Below are 20,062 nucleotides of genomic sequence, written 5' to 3'. Positions count from 1 at the left end.
AACAGTTGGGCACAAATCTTAACCGCTCGACGTACGGTCACGTATTCGGGACGTGGGGGTAATCCGAAAACGAGTTGGGATGTCGAAGCTGGGGGTCAAAGGTCAACAGGTAAGAGGGTGTAAAAGAAGGGGAACATTGACTCCTTACTTAAGGGACAGTAGCCTCTAGGATTTTACTGCATACAACTGTACTTACTGTATGCAAATCGTCTATACCCACATGTATTTGTCACCAGATACTTAATTAATTATTTACACATCAACGCTACAAAATTTGAACGGCGCCATGACACCCGCGACCGTGCTGCCACCCTGAAAAAGTTGCGTATTTGCATTTTTATTTTGCAGGTAATGTGAGAGGGCTAATCACAAAAGTGCAATTATATTATATACCTAAATGCTATTTAACGAACGATATTCATTTTAGGGCAAATTTATCCATATTTATAACTGAAACTATATGTCGTTTATAAGATTTACAATCCTTTTGCTTTTAAATGAATAAATAAGAAATACCTCGGTCTGTAGCCCTTGGCTGGAAAATGGTTTTGCGCAACTTCTCAGATCGTGCCGCTCTGAGTGGCGCCACCGTCGTTGTAATCAAACTGTAGTCGTTAGTTTTAAAACATTTTTTAAAAATATTTCTAATAGTGATTGAACATGAAACTTTTTATGTAGCGCAATTATAACCTAAATTAGCTGAAAATAACCCTAGAACCTAGAGGCTACTGTTTCCTTTAAGGTATAGGGAGGAAATGCAGAATTGCCGGCACAAATCTAAACGGCTCGACCTAGGCTCGCTGATAGTCGGTGTATAGCATCATGATGTAGGAAAAGCCATCACTGTGCCGAAATTGGAGGTCACAGTCACAAGGTCATTGGGCCTGGGCAGATTTAGACATTTTCTGAGGACATGGTCTGACGGAGCCGATTGAAAACTTTTTTGTTTCACGCGGTGACCTAGCATTTTTATGCATTATTGAAAGGACCATGAAATCTATCTTCTGCTGACATGCGAAGAGTAAGTGTCAGATAACCTTTTGACCCTCAAGAGAGGGTTAAACTTGGATTGTTAACTGTCTGTTAGAAAAATTTGACTGCCGGGTTTGCTAGTAGAATCTATACATGCCTGGATGTATGAGGCTACAATGTCACATGAAATTTCAAAAGCTAAATTTGGTTAAAGAAGGTGTATGTTCCTTAAATCGTATAATTTCTATGGCATTCTGTACTGTCAGTATGTTTACATGTAACGTATGCCACTGCAGTGGCTGCTGCCAGTGCATGTGTTGGAGCAGTTTTTGCCTGCATTAATTGGTTACACGTGGCAGCTCTCTATTGCAGTCTGTAGGCTTGCGTAGGTAAAATGGATGAGTGCTTACCTATTCTGTCTTGCAAATAGTTGTTGCTACTATTGCTACTACGTACGATCAGAGCTTCCATCTTTAATCTGAAGACACTTAAGTTAAACGTACGCGCCATCTCGTGGCAACTTTCATAACGATCCCAACGAACATTCCTTTGAGAAGGTCCTGATACCATCCCTGTGCATTCCACTGTTTCGGCGTGTATGTGAACACATTTGGACTAACAGGGTTTACTAGAATCCCACCACTCCACCACAGAGTCACGCAATAGACGTTAGAGATGAGCGCTGTCGCTTCGCGGCACTTGTTTATACAAAATTGTATCATGTACATTATCTAAATCTGTAGGCAGGGTGCGAGGAGTCAAGTCGGATCTCCTGATTTGACATATGCAGGAGTCTGTGTGACTCCCTGAAAATTCTGCCATATAAACTAGTTCGTTCCGAGCACGCCTCGCGGAATGAGCGCATTTTTTTAGGTAATGTCCAAAGAAAATTTGGCAGACGTGCAACTGCATGAATCTTAAAAATAATCACATGCGTTATTGTTGAATATCTTTAATTTTGAACTCGGACTGCGGCCTTCCTCATTTTGCAGCGGACTTGTTCTTTTTCAGGTTAAGGAATTCGCGTGGGACTCCATGTTCAAAAGTTAATTTCTACCCTTGTGTAGGCAATACATTATTAGCTGTCGTTCACATGCGATCTCGTATTATGAAATTCGGTATTTGCGAGATACCAAATCTGAGACAAATACGCCGACCGAGCGTTCACACGCTGTTTCTCGGTTCCAGAAATGCTGTATTTGCGAGCTGCGAGCTGCTTTAGTACACTGAAAAAAAAACAATGCATCCAAGCGAACAATCAAGCGAACAATGCGAAATAAAACAATCAGTGCACAGCAACTGCCAATAAAATACGTAGACTGGTCCGGGCTCGACATACTCGCGTTACGCGGTGTAACTGTCGAGCGCGAAAAAATTGGCCTCAGATCTAGGATATTGATTGGTCCATAAATCCACCTATCTGAGGATCAAATCCTTATTCTATAAGCATTCATTTGGTAAATGCCTCTGCCGTATATGAGTGACACGTGACCTCTTTTGATTTTCAGCTTTATACTTCTTGAGTACTATTCAACCAAGAGGATCCACACATGCCAAAACATTTGCCGCTTCAAAGGGAGACCACATTGTTGGTGCCCTCGATGTCATGACTGGGCCATGAAAGATGGGACGTTTTTTTAAGACTGTCTACCCGATTCCCACTGTGATGTAACTGTGCGTGTTCCATCTTGCACTAACTAACTAACCAGTATGAAATATTGATTGGTTAGAACACATCAGCTCTTATTAAAATGTGTACTGCAGATTTTTAGCTAGTGAAGCTATATTTTCAAACCTCCTGGACCGTAGCTATTTTAGGAGCAAGCACACTGAGTTTTATGCAAATACTGCTAAAGGTGATCACACCTCTCTAGACTGGTGTAGCTAGTGGTTTGTCAACATAGGACTGCTATGGTCTAACTACAGTTGCAGGTCAATATTTGCCAAGCGCGACCAAAGTCCGGGACACTCGCATAGTATAGGCAACTTCCACGCCTGACCTCATTGGTTGTATATGCAGAGAATTCGGCGTGGACCGGCAACAGGCTGTTTGCAAATTATTTCTACCCAGAGTTGAAGCGAAGACTAAAAAGCAAGGTTGTTCGACGAGTGTTCGTTATTCATAAATACTGTTCATAATAGCAGATATCAAGTGGCTGGTGTGTGGAGTTGGTGGTGTTCAGATTTGCCATCGACATCGCCTGAGAAATTCACCATTAAGGTCGTTGCTGTTTGAATAATCTCAACAGCCTAGTGTGACGATCACTAACCGGCGTTGTTGGATACAGCTCTTATCAGTGCTGAGGGTGAGTGGTATTCATATATGAAAACACAGCATTACAGTAAAAACTAGGGCATTATAGGCTGTAGTCTTTTTCTTTGAATATAATTTAAGTGGAACTTTTTAGAAAGTGCTTGTCAGTAATGGTGTTTTTTTTTAAAACAAATGTAACAGATGTAAGACCGTAGGCACACTTTATCAGTAGGTAACACAAAGCATGATTCTCTTATTATTCGGCTATTAGGCTGTGTTTCACCCCATGTTAAACAATAATATAGTGATCATTAGCATGTTAACTTATCATACTTATTTTTCGGATGATTTAATACCATCCCAAAATACAAAATATCAACCCTTAGCTACGTGTTGCTACCTCTGGCAGACAGCATTTAGATAGTTGCTACTTTCACGGCTGCTTATTTGTAAGTAATTTTTTATACGAATAAAATGCTCGGTGATAGGCAAGCAGGCACTATTCTACCTACAATGGTGTGATGTCTCTCACTAGTTCCACTCGTACCGTACACATGGCAGCACTACGGCCACTCATCAACCTCTAGTTGAAGCAAACGGAACCCCTAAATGCACTTGTAATGCTTGACAGCCCATTGATTTGTTTGTGCAGCAGGTGAGGTGAGACGGTTCACATAGCCACCAGATGACAAGATGCTGAGTCCTTTCAAAAAGAACAAGCACATCCCGTACCCATCCGGATGGGAGCACGTGGGAGTGGCTGACCTCATGTGTGACAGTTCCCGTATCGGGGTTTTCATGAGACTCTACTATCCCATTGCTAAGGGTAGCATGAAGGTGCGAGTAGATGGCATTGCGTTTATTCGTGTAGGAGGTTCTTTCGTATTGCATTGGGCATCCGACTTGCCACTTACCATTGTGATGAAGTGCATGCGACAGAAGTGCAACATTCCCTCTCTGCAACCTCCTTGTAATGTGGAAAAATGAAGATTTTACATGCATAAAGCTAGCTGTAGAGTGCACTTTAGGGTGTTCCTGATTGAATAATAGGTTCTTCTGGCTGCTGTAGTCTCAAACATGAACAAATATTCTGTAGGTTAGTCACTTGGATAGCCTGCTGGGCGTATGTAATGCATAAGTTGTGAGTAGTATGTGATTAGCCAAATCGGTCACGTTCAACAAGTATTCTTCTATTTACTTTCTATATTTGCAATGCTTATTGACGTTCAGAGTTGCTAGGCATTGCCGTCGCACGAGAACATTATGGCCATGTACAACCATCTGTGATCGCCCAATGTTTAGGGCAATAATTGCGTGGTATAATGACTGTAGGGTGTTCGAGTTCTAGTATCAGAAAGTTCTTGTGGAAATGTCATTCTTGATTGCATTCTCTCATGCAACTACAATTTCTCTTGCTATCGGTCACAATAGCATGGAAAGGTCAATAAGCATTGGCAAGATAAACCAAGTTTTGCACGTTTTATTTTTTATTAATATTTCACACGGTATGGCATGTGAGGGGTTGACAAGATGCTTTATAAAAATCCATTCACTTGGTGCGTGTTTGACATACACGAGAGGTCCCACGTGCATAATTCTGCTTTAAGTCTTTCCAATGAAATGTGATTAGCTTTATCTAAGCAATCGAGTCTGTTGGGATTGTTATTTAGCAGTTCTTTGTTTGTGTTTGCTCACATAGGAAAAATCGAATCTGTGGCCTCGATGGATTCCACGCGTAGAGTACCTGCATGGTTACACGGCCTGCATCGTCTATGGAAAGCTCATCGATAACATGCCTAGTAAGACAAGGCTCTAGTGACATTTACAAGTGGCGCCCCCACATACAGAGGAAGTGGGGCTGTCAATCTAATGCAACGCTTTGCCGTATTGCTGGCTTTCCATACGCTGAAGCATATGTATCTTTTGTGTGCAACAATTGCCACTGTAAGCAGTGTACATTGTATTGTGGGAGCATGTATATAGGTAGTGTTGCAGATATTATTTAATTTAAATTATGGACTGAGTATATATGCTAGGTTATGGTAATGTAAACTTTTGCATGCAAGAGTTATATTCACATGAATGTCTGAGAACGATGTGTCATGTTCCAACACTATTTTATGTGCTATGTGTGCTCGTTTTCCTTATAGAAATGTGATATCTAATTTTATGTCTTTATTACTTATTCTAATTAATCAGCTAATTAAATCACTTCTGTGTTTTGCTTATCTTTACTGAAGACATAGCAGGTGTTTACCATCATGTCTATTTTTCTATTCATTTGTGTCTATATCTACACATCCACACAAGCATACACGCACACAAACGCAGGTACACGCATTCATGCACACATTGTATTGTATATGATATGAAGGGCTTCACAAAAACCTATTTTTTTATTAGGACATGAATAAATATTAAACTGCTTGTGTGCTCACTAACATTGCATCAGGAGTTAATGAGACAAAGTTTGAGACAAAGTTGACGAAGTTGACAAAGAGACAAAGTTGACGAGTTGATGAGTTTGTCTCATTAACTCCTGATTGCATGTCTATTACAACTGTATACTCTGCACTTTATTCACTTTTTAACAATATTGCAGTGAAATTTCTCCTGTCTTACATTCGCAAAATGTCTGTAAGTTAGTCGCTGTGCTAAACACTCCTGATCTTGAGTCTCGTCAAAAGCTTAACATCAACCTGTGTAATCGATCGACCACCAAATCTCATATTTGCATCTTCGCGTCTTTCTTGCTTTTTACCTACATGGCCAGGAGAACTGAAGGTGCCGGTCGTATGGCAGGCGCCGATCCTCAGGGAGGATGGCAGGAAGTTTCCCGTGGTGATCTTCTCGCACGGCCTCGGCGGCAATCGCACGACATACTCCTACCTGTGCATGGACCTCGCGTCGCACGGCTTCGTGGTCGCGGCTCTAGAACACAGGTATGCAGCCATGTCTGCTCTACGTTAAGCTGGGTCTACACTACCGACTTTGAGTTGGCGAATTGGACCAACTTCCCAATTATACAACCGACAATCGGCAGTGTAAACACAAAAGTTGCGCGACCAACCGATCGATAGCAACTAGTTGGGAGATTAGAACATGTTCTATTTTCGCCAAACTCGGAGTTGCCGAATTGCGATATTGGTCCAACTCGCCAATTCGCCAACATAAAGTCGGTAGTGTAAACGCAGCTTTCTGTGTGTGGGATGGAATACCCGTGCCACCACGCCTATATTTGACTGGCTTATTGTTCGATGTCGTTGACCCACACGGTCAGCTTTCTATTCTCGACGCAGCGTAGGTGAAATCTTACTTTATAAACCCCGTGCATAAATTATGGGTTTATAATTGGGGTTATTGGCTGGTTGGGGTTAGGGTTGGGTTAACTGTAGCATTGACATAAGGGTTAGGGTCGCATTAGGGTTAAGGATTGGGTTATAGTTGTGGTGATGATATATAATGATGGTGATGTATGTATAGCTGGTTCTAGTGTAGGATTGAGCCAGTAGAATGTGGGTCAGTCTTCGCTGTCATTGCTCAGTTGGGGCATCAAACATGCTTTAGAAATTCTCACTGATCAGGTGCAAGCTGGAAAATAAACCTTTTAATTACATATGTGTATACGAGTATCCAGCTCACTCGGGGGAGGTGGGATTAATACTGTGATGCAGAACATTGTGTCCTCCTTAGTAGCAAAATATGTCTGTGTTACATTATACACATTATATTCAAATAACCCCACTATTATTTCTAAGTATTTATAATAATTAACCGAGCTATCATGCCAATTAGTAATTAGTGAATTGGTAATCAACCTGCAGGCAAGTTGCACGAGGCAAATATGTAATAGATGGTAGGAATGTTCATCTTTATTCAGAGACCAGTCTGCTGGTGCAACATATTTCTACAACAAGCACAACATGAGTCAGGTGGACGACAGCGACGATGAAGCTCCGCTCGTAATGGAGGAAGAGTGGTTGCCTTACTATAGGCCAACGAAAGAGGATGACGAGTTTGAAATTAGGAGTGATCAAGTAAGTTCTCTCTAATTCTTTGTTTTGCAGTATCGAATGTTTGCTATGTGTATCTGAAACGTGGAGTTTAATACGGCTTGTGTTCCAACGTTTTGAAATTATGCTGCTCATACTGTTTTACAATAACTTGAAGAATTCAAGAGTTCACAAAAAGGTGATAGTGAAATAAATCATAATGCTTGTACATGGTCGGCTGCACGCTAACACCTTATTTCTGTATATTATTTGGCTTTACTCACCTTAAACATGTATTTACTTTTGTGAAATACATATATGGTTAATATATGCAAAGTTCTTATGAAAATGTTTATGATCTGCTGCAGAATATCATAAGGGCCAATGAAGTTAAGAAGGCATATGACTTGCTACGTGACCTGAACCTAGGGAGACATATTCTAAACCAGTGTGATCCATCCTTCAGCACTGCACAGTTCGCGGTGAGTGATTAATAGTATACCATGCACAAAATCACATGTAGATGTAGGAATGCATTATGCATATATATCTGTATAAAATGTGTGAGAAAGAGAGAATGAAAGGAAAGGGAGCAAGTAAGATTGAAATAATAATAAAAGCAAGGGAAAGACAGGAATTTATAGGTGTGCATGTATTTTATCGGAAAACTCATTTGAACATTTAAGGATGTACTTGATATGCAATCGGGCTGTGGCGTCATGGGTCACTCGTTTGGTGCTGCTACCATAATCAAAGCCATGGCTGAGGATAAAAGGTTTAGGTAAGTTCACGTCATAACTTCTATCTTGTGGTTTCCCTTTCAATACAGAACGTGCATAGAGTATAGTTTATAGAACAAAACTGTGCAGTGTGTAGAATAAACCCATGCATACATAGAAAACACTAGTTTTCGTTCTACATCTATCCTGATGTTTTTCAAGTATGTGACACGTGCACAGTTTAAATCACATTTTTAGTGTAGCACACAATATAAACGATATCAGAAATTCATCACTAAAGCAGTAGAGTAATACAATTTTTGGCGTAATAAAATGTTAACAGTGTGAATTCCCTTGAACACAACGCGACATTACCATATTAACCAGGAGCAAATGACGTTAGTTCTGTGTTCCAGATGTTACCAGAAATCTTTCAGCCAAATTTCAACCATCCACATATATATTACACCTGGATACATTGAGAAACAGTTAGCATCTGTTTTTGAGTCTAATGCCAACTAATTGAAGACCCCTCATTGCATTGCTCATTACCACATCAATCAACAATGTTCAGTTTATGCACTTCATGCAACCGCAGATACTAGTAGGATTGTTACGTCCACAACTATTATCTATATACATTTCTTAATTGAACAACTGTTACTCTTCTGCTCTAAATGGCCCACGGCCTTATGTCCCACCGGGGGACCAAGAGGATAAGTAAGTAAGTCTAAATTACCTGCAGGGTTGGCGTGGCACTGGATGCGTGGATGTTCCCTCTTGCGGAAGAATGTTACGAACACGTCGATCAGCCATTGCTTTTCATCAACTCTGAGGAGTTTCAGTGGAAGGAGAATGTGCTGAAGATACTGAAGTTGGACACGGGAAACGAAGACCGGAAGATGATCACCATAAGGTAGGATTTCCTTAGGCACCACAATTCTGCTTAATACAACAGAAATGCTCATAAATACACTATCTATTTAATGGCCTAATGTCGGGAGAGATGTGATCAGTGTAATAGAAATGTTGATGATTCCATTTTTATGCATCTATACCATGTTATATTCTATATCTCCATGCTAATTATTCGTTGCTATATTAATGAATTCAGGTAATAATTAATCTGTTAATAATAGATGTGAATGTGTATAACCATGGATGTTGCTATAGGATCGAGTAGTAATAGTAGCAGGAGTAAGATAATATAGATAAGTAAGATCCTATATTATCTTACTCCTGATAGTAGTAGTACCATGAAATTTGTACAGAAAGGACATTCATCAGCACTGGAATTAGTTGTTAGATGACACTTGATGTGAAATTTCTACTAGTGCTACTAAATGGTAGGAGCGTATTTTTGACTGCTGCAGTTTTTCATAACAGTCCCATATCAGCATTGCGTACTGCACGCACGATATAATTCAAATTTTGAATAGCTGTTTTAGAAAACGTATATTGTCATTTATGTATATGTCACTTAATGTTCTGTACATATGTTTATAGCCGTGAATGGTTAATTCCTATATCACTGATGTACATTGTCCACATAAAGTCAGTGATGGTTGGTTTGGATTGCAGGGGAACAGTTCATCAGAGTGTGTCAGACTTCTCCCTGATGATTAGGGGTGTAATGGGTAAGATGGTGAAAGCAAATGGTTCAAAGGATCCAGATGCCGTCATGGACATTAACAACAGATCGGCGGTCGCGTTTCTGTGGAAGTACCTTGGTAGGATATTCATGAATTCTTTGCACATGAGAAAATTGAGTATACTGCCTTAGTAAAATTAATTCTTCTATATGTGGCTTTTGCTGTGCATTCGTTAATCACTATTCACGACATTTAGCAAGAGAACTACTATATTCTGTGTACCTTGTTTATCTTTATTCAGAGCTTTTCTGGGTGCTACTTTATTCACGAAAGTCTAATGTTGCCAAATATGTACACACTATGGTGGTGTTATGGAAACTAGTAATTCTCGAGTTAAATGCATTGTTACCACTATCTATAGGACATATATCACTAGTTAAATAAGAACATTGCTAAGATATTTCACTGTCAATACTGATATATCCTCCAGAATTTGACACTCATATACAGCGGTTCCATGACTTGCGATTTTAATTCATTCCTGACCGTTGTATGAAACTGTTAGCTCATAACTCATTTTTGTGAGAAATACGTACGTCAATACATGAAACAGTGTAAAAGCTCTATAGATACGTTATTTTTTTTAGATGTATGAGAATATTTATAAAAGGCAAACTCGTTAATACTGAAGCATACAAACGCCAATTTTTGACGTCCGGATACCTTGTTCGTAACCTGTGACAGATTGTAACTGGTTTTTTGTTGATCGTCGGATTACTCTATAGTCTTTCTCGCACGCGTGTCCATTAAAAGATTCTTTCTGAGTTATAATAATTACTTTTCTTTGAAGAGGCTAGTGGTGAGGTTGTGATCGATCTCCGTGTTTATGTGTGGATATACGTCTCACATCGTTTTTTTCTCACGTTACATCTCTTTAAGTGTCAACGAGCTTTTGATTGTTTCAGGATATAAGGGCAACGACAGCTTTTGGGCGTACATCATGGGGAACAGCCGAGACGTGATAATGGGAACGAACGTAAAGTTATCGAGCGGCAAGTGAAGTGGTTGGCAGTGATATCCATTGGTTGCAGACAGAAGTGCGTACTTGCTTGCTCACACAGGTGTTTACACATTACAGATATAGTTTTCTAGCTTGTACGGCCTGGAATAGAAATTTATTTTTCATGGTCATGACTTAGATGATTTTTATAACCAGTATCAAGAAGAATGTTGTTTCTTGAAGTTGAAAAGTAAAGAAAAAATCATGCAGAGAACTATAATTGTTTGAAAAGATCTAGTGTGTATACTAGTAGAATTCTTCCACGTAGCTTAATGTGAACTTGCTAAATTTTAATGTAGATGTAAAACTGATTATGTTGAGGAAAACACTAGCATAGTAAGTTGCAGCATTATATTCAGTTAATCAGGGTTTAAATATGCTACATAGATATTAACAGTTACATAATTCTATAGATAATAACAGCTGCTGAGACTGTGCTGTATCTGTTGGTGGTAACGTTAGTTATGCTTTGAAGGTTACCTTTGCATGCTGCTCGATCACTTGGTGCTTACAAGGTTTAATAATGATAAAACTGCAGTGTTTTTAATTTTTACAATTAATTTCAGTTAAACTATGCATTATTTATGCGATATATTAATGCCGCTGTTAAATAGTAGTTGGTGATTAATATGATGTCACTTTTGTTGCAAGCTGCCTGTCTAAAATATGCAAAGGCTAGATGAAAATTATGTTCAACATGTGTACCATAGTCATGATAGGCAGTGCAATTGCAATGTGTTATCAGCTATAACAAGCATGAGCAATTTTGAAAAGCATGTTTTAGACTTTTGTCCATTGCTATTGAACAGTATAAAAGTTGATATGCAGCATAAATCAAGAGAGTGGTGTTATTACATCTAAATAGTAGTATAGTACTGTGTCAGATGCCGCCTTCGTTACGTATGTCTGTCCTTGTGCTCATCCTAGATTTTCTACTCGAGGGATGAAGTCTTTGACTCGTGCTGTCCAGTGTCATAGTTTTTATAGTTTATGTCGCAGAACTAGTTTGACATTTCATGTAAATGCCAAGGGCTAATCAATGAGCGATATTTTTTTAAAGATATGATTGGAATGTGGGTGAATAATTCATCCAGTGGTATCGGATTCACAATGAACTGTTGTTATATGTAAGGAGGAAGTGGATTAGTGTACACATATCAGGAACGTATGTGTACTTATTTTTATGTCCCTTATTTAATGTTTTTCTAGAACATTGCAAGCATGTAGAATAGCACCATAATGTTTTCTGTGGTCAGGAATTCAGAATTCTAGACGGTTTTTAGAAGTGTTCTCACCGTACCACAACTCAATTGTTCTTAGGTGTGATGTCACTAACGTGTGACATAGTTGACTGCAGACACGTGAACACATGGTGAAGTTATTATTTAATTAAATTCAATAATAAGTAAACAATTTAAGTTTACATGTGAATGTTATATGAAATTTATAAGTTGTAATAATAAGTGAAATGAAATGTTAATTTGTACACGCAGGCACGTCGTCATCATGCTTGCACTGTGTATTCTGCTGCTATAGTGTGAAAATGTATGAATGGTGATACCATATATTTAGTGATAATTTACCGAACACTTTAAGCATTGCATTTACCGTAAATAGCCTTAATATTTTATATTTAAATTGTGAAAATTGACAATGAAAAAAGAATATTCAAACTTGCATGTTATCAAATTAAAAAGTAGGTGTAATTATTTATAATTAACATGAAATTCTATGGTGATATTGCCAAAGTAACACTGCAGCCATAGACTGCGGCATACAATCGTAATGTTAATATGGTTATATAAATTGTTTTATAACTTTTCAACAATTTGTCAAATTGGCTATTATTATAAGTTATTTTATATATGAACTTGCATTTGGGAAATAAAATTTGAGTGGTTGAGTTTAAATTTGGATTATTTTTTACGATTGCTGATTATTGCTTATATCAACTTTATTACTATGTTACGTATAAAACTTATTTAGATATTCCTAGAAAATACACCCTGAATATATAAATAAACCTGAAAAACTAAATTATACCTACGTATTTTTATATGTAAAATCAAACCATGGCACAAGAGTTATGTGGTCAGGTAATTCGAGCTATACGTAAAAAACTCTAAAACGCTAAACGTTTGATTTACGCATTACGCATTACGTTGTTATGGAAAAACGCATGCGTATTATTGCCACACGGGCCCACGGCACACTTTTTTATGAGCGCGGGCTCATGAGTGGGCCAGGGGGTAACGTGACCATAAAACTCGTCATTTCATGGACAGGCAGCACATGCAGTGTCATCTCCACTGATCGCTACTATACTAACTATAGTAGTTAGTTTATTACGTTAGTATAGTAGAGATCAGTGGTCATCTCGCACGGCACAGTTATTTTCGCGAGTGGGGTGGGGCGCCTGCACCGTGCACGGTCTGAGCCATGTGCCCATCCCTACAAATCCCTAAGAAAACCTGAAAACAAATGAAAAGGTCCGAAACAGTCATTTCTGAGCAGTTAAAACTTCGATTTTTTTTATTGTTTCACAAATTTAGTGTTCATTTTGTCTACACATTTCCATCTGATAGTACTATTTAACTGAGAACAATATATACAATGTATATATTGTTCTCAGCTATTTAATGCGCGACTAGATCCCGTTTGGGGAGTGGCGCTACCTTCCGGGCAGGTACGTAACTATACAAAATGGGTAGCGCGAAGGTTCATTGGGAAGCCAATCGAAGCTACTTGTTGCATTGCATAACATTTTAACGATACAAAATTGGAAATAAAAATGGCGAATCAGTTAAATCAGTAAGCTAATAATTACCATTCTCTTTTCTGCTTTTGGACATAATAACCATGCGTAGTCGCTGCCGTTATTATAGTTTCCGACAATGCATTTCAGGTCTCGCGATGGGCCATATTGGATCGCTGTACCTGTAAGCAATATTATTATAATTATTATTATTATCGTATGAATTCACACTATACGTTAACAGTCGCGTTGCAATACGTACTTAGATTTACAAGTTTTCGGGCCAGAATAATATTTATCATACGGATCGATTCCTTGTAGTTCACTAGTTGAGCGTATTGGCACTGAACTGGCGCACGGTCCCCGCCTGGGGTGGGTGATGAAGCTAGTTGCATTGCAAGTAACAGGCCAAACCTAACTAAAACTATGGGGGAAATGATTCGAATCTTCATATAATCTTATATCCGGATTTTCTTCAAATATGAATGGTTAGAAATGGCATTGCGGGTGCGTTTAGCAGGAAATAATAGCTATATCTATATTTATTGATATATTTAGGACTGTACCATTGACCTATATAACATATGTAGAGACTATAACACATAATTATATCATTTGTATCAAATTAATTACCAAAGTTTTTCTTCTACAAAGGATACGGAGCTATAAGCCTCCGCGGCGGGGCGGGGCCGCGGAGCCCTCTGCCCTGCCCCGGTTGCCCCACCCCTGTATCATATAGGATCTAGCAAGAGTAAGATAATAACCCATAGGTTATTATCTTACTCTTAGATCTAGCCTATCTGCGGGCCGTGTTATGTTAGCTAATCCACTACGTATGCAGATAATGATCGCAACATGTATAATTACGTATGATATATAGCTTCATGTTATTATTATTTATTTTCGAAGATTATAACGATAGTGTGATGAAGTAGATAGATGTGAAAACCTCTTCTGTGAGGATATTAATCGAGAGCGGTATATAGGTGGTTTCATATCAAACGTGTCTATAGCTAGCTAGACTTGCTAGATCTAGTGGTTTTGTTGCTAAATAATGTCAAACATTCAATATTTTCGCATTCTCATTCATATTACATGTGCTTTTTGGTACATAAATCTCATCCCACGTGATCGTACCTGTAAAATTAATTGATAAAACGAAGAGTACGTGCATCCTAAATGTTTATGTTTTCTTTCTTTAGTAGTTTTTAGTCTACTGACTGTGAAATATGTACAGGTAGTTATGTAACCAGTTTATCATGTTCTTTTTCTTGTGTTGTTAGGGTTGTTCTAGCGGTATATAGGTGGTTTCATATCAAACGTGTCTATATAGGCACGCGCACGTCTGCGTGCATTGCACGCTTATTCGTCAGTATACGTTTAGATTTCCAACTTCCCTTTAGCGCCTCGCCCGGTTTTACGCCACGCACCTGAACGCTGTCCCACACAGGTGATTACTTACTCAAGTCGGTAACACATCTACGGCATTCCTTCACACCGAACGAACTGTTTGTTGCGTAGACCGGAATATTTTCGCTTCTGATATTACTTTTACAAGTTTAATACCCCCGGATTCACCATCTTGTCTCGTTGCGCGGAATTTAAAGGAACCTCGAACAGATAGTCTGATAGTGATACAGGACTTTAAACAGTGTTATCGTGGCAGTAGCTCCTACTGCACGCTTTTATTGGGGCCACACCTGTGCGTGAGATCGGATTGCTTGTCTTGAGGCCTCGGCTAAGTGGATTGTGGCCATTTCGTTTGCAGAGAGCGCTCCGCCCTTTGTGGAATTTTCGTGCACACTGTATAGCAGTATCAGAAGGAGACTTGCCAGCATGTACCACTATTTCAGATGCGATAGCTGAAAACCACCGCGGGGATTTCTGACCTGTTCCAAGAAAGGTGAGTCGGCGTAGTTTTGTAGCCATTTGTAGGCGTAGTCCTGTGAGCACGAATGAACACATGCATACTCTAGTACCGAAGTGTAGATATAGTACTTTGTAGACTACCGGTACTTTATTTGTATTTTATGCTCATGATTTAAATGTATGAGTATGTTTTTATCGTAGGAAGAGACGTTTGTGTAGGTAGTGCATGGAAGAAATTGCCTCTTTGTCGATGTTTAATGTGGCTCTTGTACGGGCGCATATTGTGTGATACTCGTTGTTGGTATCGCTTTTAATTAGCAAAATTACCCCTCGTGTTTCCCCGCCTTGCATGTCTGAACCACGTATATAAAACACTATTTTGACGTGGTGTACGCGTTGTTATTGCATGCATATATGGTTGATGTTGCAATTGGGGATATGTCAATGTCATTGAGCCGAACACATTCCTGACACATCACACATGCATGTAGGTGCGTGTACAGTATACACCAGTGACCTGTGATGTACATCTTGTGTGACTGTTGGTCATACCAATCTATAGATCTTACCTGATAAGTTGGACCAGGACACGCGAATATTCACGTTGTAATCTCACAGGTACGCTTGTCCGTTACTGTTACTTTACTTCTGTTAGAATAATATGTGCTCAACAACAGTTGGGTTATTTTGTTCGTTGCATAAATCTGCTTTAATAAGCACGACATTTTTTCTAAACGCGGATGTACAATTTTAGTTACTCTTGACAATCACGTAGGCGCGTCTTGTAATGACCTCACATAATTATTCAGGCGCTTGCATTAGTGGCTGCAAATGGCGTGCGTGTGAGCCCGGAACGCAAACTGACCCACGGCAACATGTCTGGGTGATCTAGTCCCCTAGATACATTCGCCATTAGTGATTATTTGGTGCTGCAGTTCTGCGTAACGCTAATGTCGCCGAGTGAGTTCTAGCACTGTCATCTAATGACGCGCGTGCATGACGACGCGAGCGACATGTACAGGAATCATCGCGTGTACACGCGTGCACATAGCCTCGTTTCCTTCCAACGTGCACCACTCATAGTCATATCAGCGTCATAGTCATATATAAGCGTCACACTCACAGTCATATCAGCGTCATAGTCATATATCAGCGTCACAGTCATATCAGCGTAATAGTCACATCAGCGTCATAGTCATATCAGTGTCATTGTCATATCAGCGTCATTGTCATATCAGCATCATAGTCATATCAGCGTCATAGTCATATCAGCGTCGTAGTCACACCAGCGTCGCGTGCGAATCAATCCTCGACCGGCAGAAATTATTCGTACTAAGAATTTATAATACCTCGGAATTCAAGTTGACAGAATTGAATCTTCTTGGCGCCACCTGCTGAGTATCAAGTTAGTATTCGAGTAATGTTTATGCATGGCAGTAAACAGGTTCGATCAGTGGCAGCGCAGAGATGGGTGAAAGTGTATTGCGGTTGCTCTCACTTCTGCAAGGTGATTGAATGTAAATGTATGTATGCGCAACGATCAATGAAATCGGTCTGCTTTAAAAACATTTACTTGTGTACGGTACGTATTTTACGTACGTTACTAAGTCACCTACGTTACGTACGTTGCGTACATTACGTATTTAACGTGGGTTTAATGTAAAGTAATCTTATATTGCAGCGAAGAGCATTACAACGTATTTTAATTCTTATCAGAATTGCGTTTATGGGAGTAATACTCTAGTATGGTATATAACTAGTTACAAAATAGTTGAGTTTTCTTGACATTTTTTCACCAGATACGTACAATTACGAGTTACGTAGTCTTTACGCTTACTTGTACATTATGTGTGCTTCATTCTCACAGTCTCTCTTATAACCCATGCACGATAGATGCACGACTTTATTGAATATGCAATAAGTGATGTTGAGCGTCGGGTTATTTATCTCCCATAGAGGAGTGTATAGTGGTGACACACGCGCTCAGTAATACCGCGAATTAGGCAAACCCTGTCATTGTGTCGTAACGGCGAAGTCAATCTGTCTGTGACTGATGCTAGCTAACTAACGTTGCATGCCATTGATTTCTGACCTATTTGCGATGGTACATTTAGCATGCGATTGACATCCAGTCGTGACCAGACAATAAGTCACCTGCGGGGCGGACACTTAAATCATCTTCATAGAAGGTGCGGATCGCAGGCTGTTTGTGTAGTCGGGCACGTAAAGGATCGTAATTCATGCGTGTGTCTCTCGGTGAAATTCTCAGAAGTTTTCTCGTTGTGTAACGTTGCGGAGGTAATTGTAACTCTGTCCCCGTAGTCAGCTTCCCCCGCTAGGCTAAGCGACGCGTCCGACGCAGCCGAACTCGAATATTCTATACGCTGACGCGTGTGAGAACCATTGCTGCCTGCATCAAGACTGCAACGTTCGGGGTGCGTTCGGATACCTCCCAAATAGAAGGTGCGTGGGAAGCATACTAGTTTTCTACGCCCTTCTACATGCGGCTTACTGCTCGCCGGCTGCTTGTTGCTAAAGTAGCCATTGTATTCGGCGCAACCCCAAGTAATTCGCGCTCGAGCCATTTTCAAAAACTCGCTGCGCGTATTCAGGAACGCGCGTGGTCACTCCCTCTTCACAAATGCCTGCATGCTGTTGCTGTCGCTTGTGTAAGCAGTCGTTGCAGGCGTCGGCAACTCTCTCTACGCCGAGTGCTCCGCTGCGCACAGCGCCTGTAGCGAGAATCTATCTCTCTGTGTGCGTTAGGGTCCGCAGCCCGCCGTTAGCCCGTTAGAAGGCTGTGCTTGAAAGTAAACTGTAAATCTTTCCAGCATCTCTCTCGCGTTGTAGCAGCGCTTTTAGTTCCTTTTCTTTCTTCTACAAGTGATGCTGCGGGTTGTGAGTAGAATAATATGCAACGTTTTTCAAGATCATATCTACGTGACACCATGAATTTATCTAGACTATATATGTGTGTGTGTGTGTGTGTGCGTGCGTGCGTGCGTACACGTGTGTGTGTGTCCATCGTGATACTAATTATAGTTTGGAAATGGCAGAACGTTAACGCGCCTACTTCGACGATTGGGATTATTCATTGAACCGTGTCTTGGTTTGCGGCCACCCATTAAATTTTACCGGTCCAGTAGTAAGGCCAAACCACAGGCCAAACCATCCCCAGCTCTTGTTAGGGTTACGGGCGTCATTGTTATGCCTACCATTGTTATGCAGCCACCACGTGTATAAAATTGACTGGCTAAACGAACCCCGAATTAGAGGGTAAGTCCTATATACTAGATTGTAGGTTGAAATGTAACTATAGGGGGCAATGAGTGAGGGTTTCTATAGTCTCTTTAGCCCGTGCTATGAGAGAGGAGCCGGAATTTTCAACCTTGGTCTAACGCGGATAAGTTCTGCTGAAATATGCAGGATGAAAAATATGCGCGCTGAAATATAACCGCTTTCTCTCGTATTTTCTTTATCGTCTCATTTGTCTATCTTCCTGCTTGACTCCACCCTTCTCCTTCACATTGTCTCCTATCTTTCTTGTCGTTTTTATCTGCTTTCTTTTTCGTTCTACTTTCTTTCTTCTTCTTCGTTTCACTGCTATCATTTAACTTCGCTCGTCTCCTTCCTTCCGTTTGGATCTGCGTTACTTCTTGGGGTTATTTGCCTCCTTTCACACGTGTCAGCGCCATCTTTATCTACCTCACTACATCTCAACCGTACTTATTCTTCCTTTACATATCCCCGCTCGTTTTTATCTGCTCCACTACCTATACACACCCTCGGCATTTGTCGGCGCAACTCCTTTTCCTCGCTCAGAGAGAATACATGCCTCGGTAGCTGCGAGAAATAGCGGAATTGGTTGTTCATCGCTATGTAGCAATCTCATGCCGCCTTGACCCCGTTACAGTAGACGACGGCAGAGCTACGCAGGGAGTGTACGTTCCACGCACGGCGGGCAGGTAACACCGGCGATGTCTACAGATGGCTGCGCGCCGTAATGCTAGCAAACTAGTAGTAGAACGTACAGCGGATTGTCCGTGGCTCAGCAGGAGAGCGAGCGAGAAGACACCGGCTGCAAAGCCACTGCTTCTCATTGATGTCAAACCATTGATGTCAAGCAGCGCGATTGAAACGGACGTAGCTTTCTGCATGTTTCGCTCTTCTCTCTCTCTCTCTCTTTCGGTCTCTCTCTCACTCTTTCTCTTTCTCACTGTGTCCCTCTCGCTCTGTTTCGCTCTCTATTTTTCTATACATGTCTCTCTCTCTGTCTGCTTGTCTTCCAGTCATTCAGTTAGTCCGTCAGTCTGTCTGTCTGTCTGTCTCTGTCGCTCGTTTGTGCGTGCGCGCGCTCTCTCTCTCTCTCTCTCTCTCTCTCTTTCGTTCTCTCTATATATCTAGCCTTCGGTACCTCTTCTTCTCCGTCTCTTCTCTCTCACTCCCTCTTTCTTTCTCTCTGTCTCGGTGATGATGCTATTGCTGCTGCCACATGACGACGATGATGATGATAACTACAATGCTAACGATGATGACGTCGGCATGCTCGTCACGCCGGACGGAAATATGCGTCGAGAGAATCAACACGTGAGAACAAATCGTGAGAACTGTGAATTTCGACCGTCATTTCTCCTCCCTCGCTCTAAAATTATGATGAGTGAGTTTCGATGTGCCGATGAGAGGTGCACATGCGCACCTTGCCAACACGGATCTGTTTGCCTGTCAGGTTTACGAACGTGGATGATCATCGTGTATTCCATGCCCGATAAGAACACATCAAGGTTATACGGCATACGAACCTGACTTGTAAAATACACACCCAAGCGTTTGCTGCATTTCGGCCGTGCAT

At 40.6% G+C, this 20,062-nt stretch overlaps 2 protein-coding genes across 7 annotated transcripts in view; both read left to right on the top strand.

The window, feature by feature from the left end:
• The window catches only part of LOC106805141 (platelet-activating factor acetylhydrolase-like), a 27,020-nt gene extending 14,515 nt beyond the window's left edge, over positions 1–12,505 (top strand). Inside the window, exons 2-11 of one of the 5 annotated variants that reach the window (XM_014806632.1) lie at positions 3,115–3,278; positions 3,879–4,063; positions 4,926–5,025; positions 6,000–6,168; positions 7,107–7,263; positions 7,587–7,700; positions 7,905–7,999; positions 8,683–8,853; positions 9,519–9,667; positions 10,495–10,921. In XM_014806632.1, the coding sequence (XP_014662118.1) occupies positions 3,920–4,063; positions 4,926–5,025; positions 6,000–6,168; positions 7,107–7,263; positions 7,587–7,700; positions 7,905–7,999; positions 8,683–8,853; positions 9,519–9,667; positions 10,495–10,589 (1,194 nt within the window). In that variant the 5' untranslated portion in view covers positions 3,115–3,278; positions 3,879–3,919 and the 3' untranslated portion in view covers positions 10,590–10,921. Of the gene's footprint in view, positions 1–2,905; positions 3,279–3,878; positions 4,064–4,925; positions 5,026–5,999; positions 6,169–7,106; positions 7,264–7,586; positions 7,701–7,904; positions 8,000–8,682; positions 8,854–9,518; positions 9,668–10,494 lie in introns of those variants that run through there. The other 4 variants (XM_014806633.1, XM_014806630.1, XM_014806628.1 and 1 more) reach the window with 4 other exon arrangements.
• Positions 12,506–14,776: 2,271 nt separating this feature from the next.
• Positions 14,777–20,062, top strand: part of LOC106805136 (epidermal growth factor receptor kinase substrate 8-like protein 1) — a 62,533-nt gene continuing 57,247 nt past the window's right edge. The window contains exon 1 of one of the 2 annotated variants that reach the window (XM_014806620.1): positions 14,777–15,247. The gene's annotated coding sequence lies outside the window, so the exon portion shown is untranslated. Of the gene's footprint in view, positions 15,248–15,280; positions 15,832–20,062 lie in introns of those variants that run through there. The other variant, XM_014806621.1, reaches the window with a different exon arrangement.

Source organism: Priapulus caudatus, unplaced genomic scaffold (assembly GCF_000485595.1).
Source record: "Priapulus caudatus unplaced genomic scaffold, Priapulus_caudatus-5.0.1 Scaffold101, whole genome shotgun sequence".
Lineage (NCBI taxonomy): Eukaryota > Metazoa > Priapulida > Priapulimorpha > Priapulimorphida > Priapulidae > Priapulus > Priapulus caudatus.
Note: the sequence above shows the minus strand (reverse complement) of the source record. Positions and strands in the feature narration are given on the sequence as shown.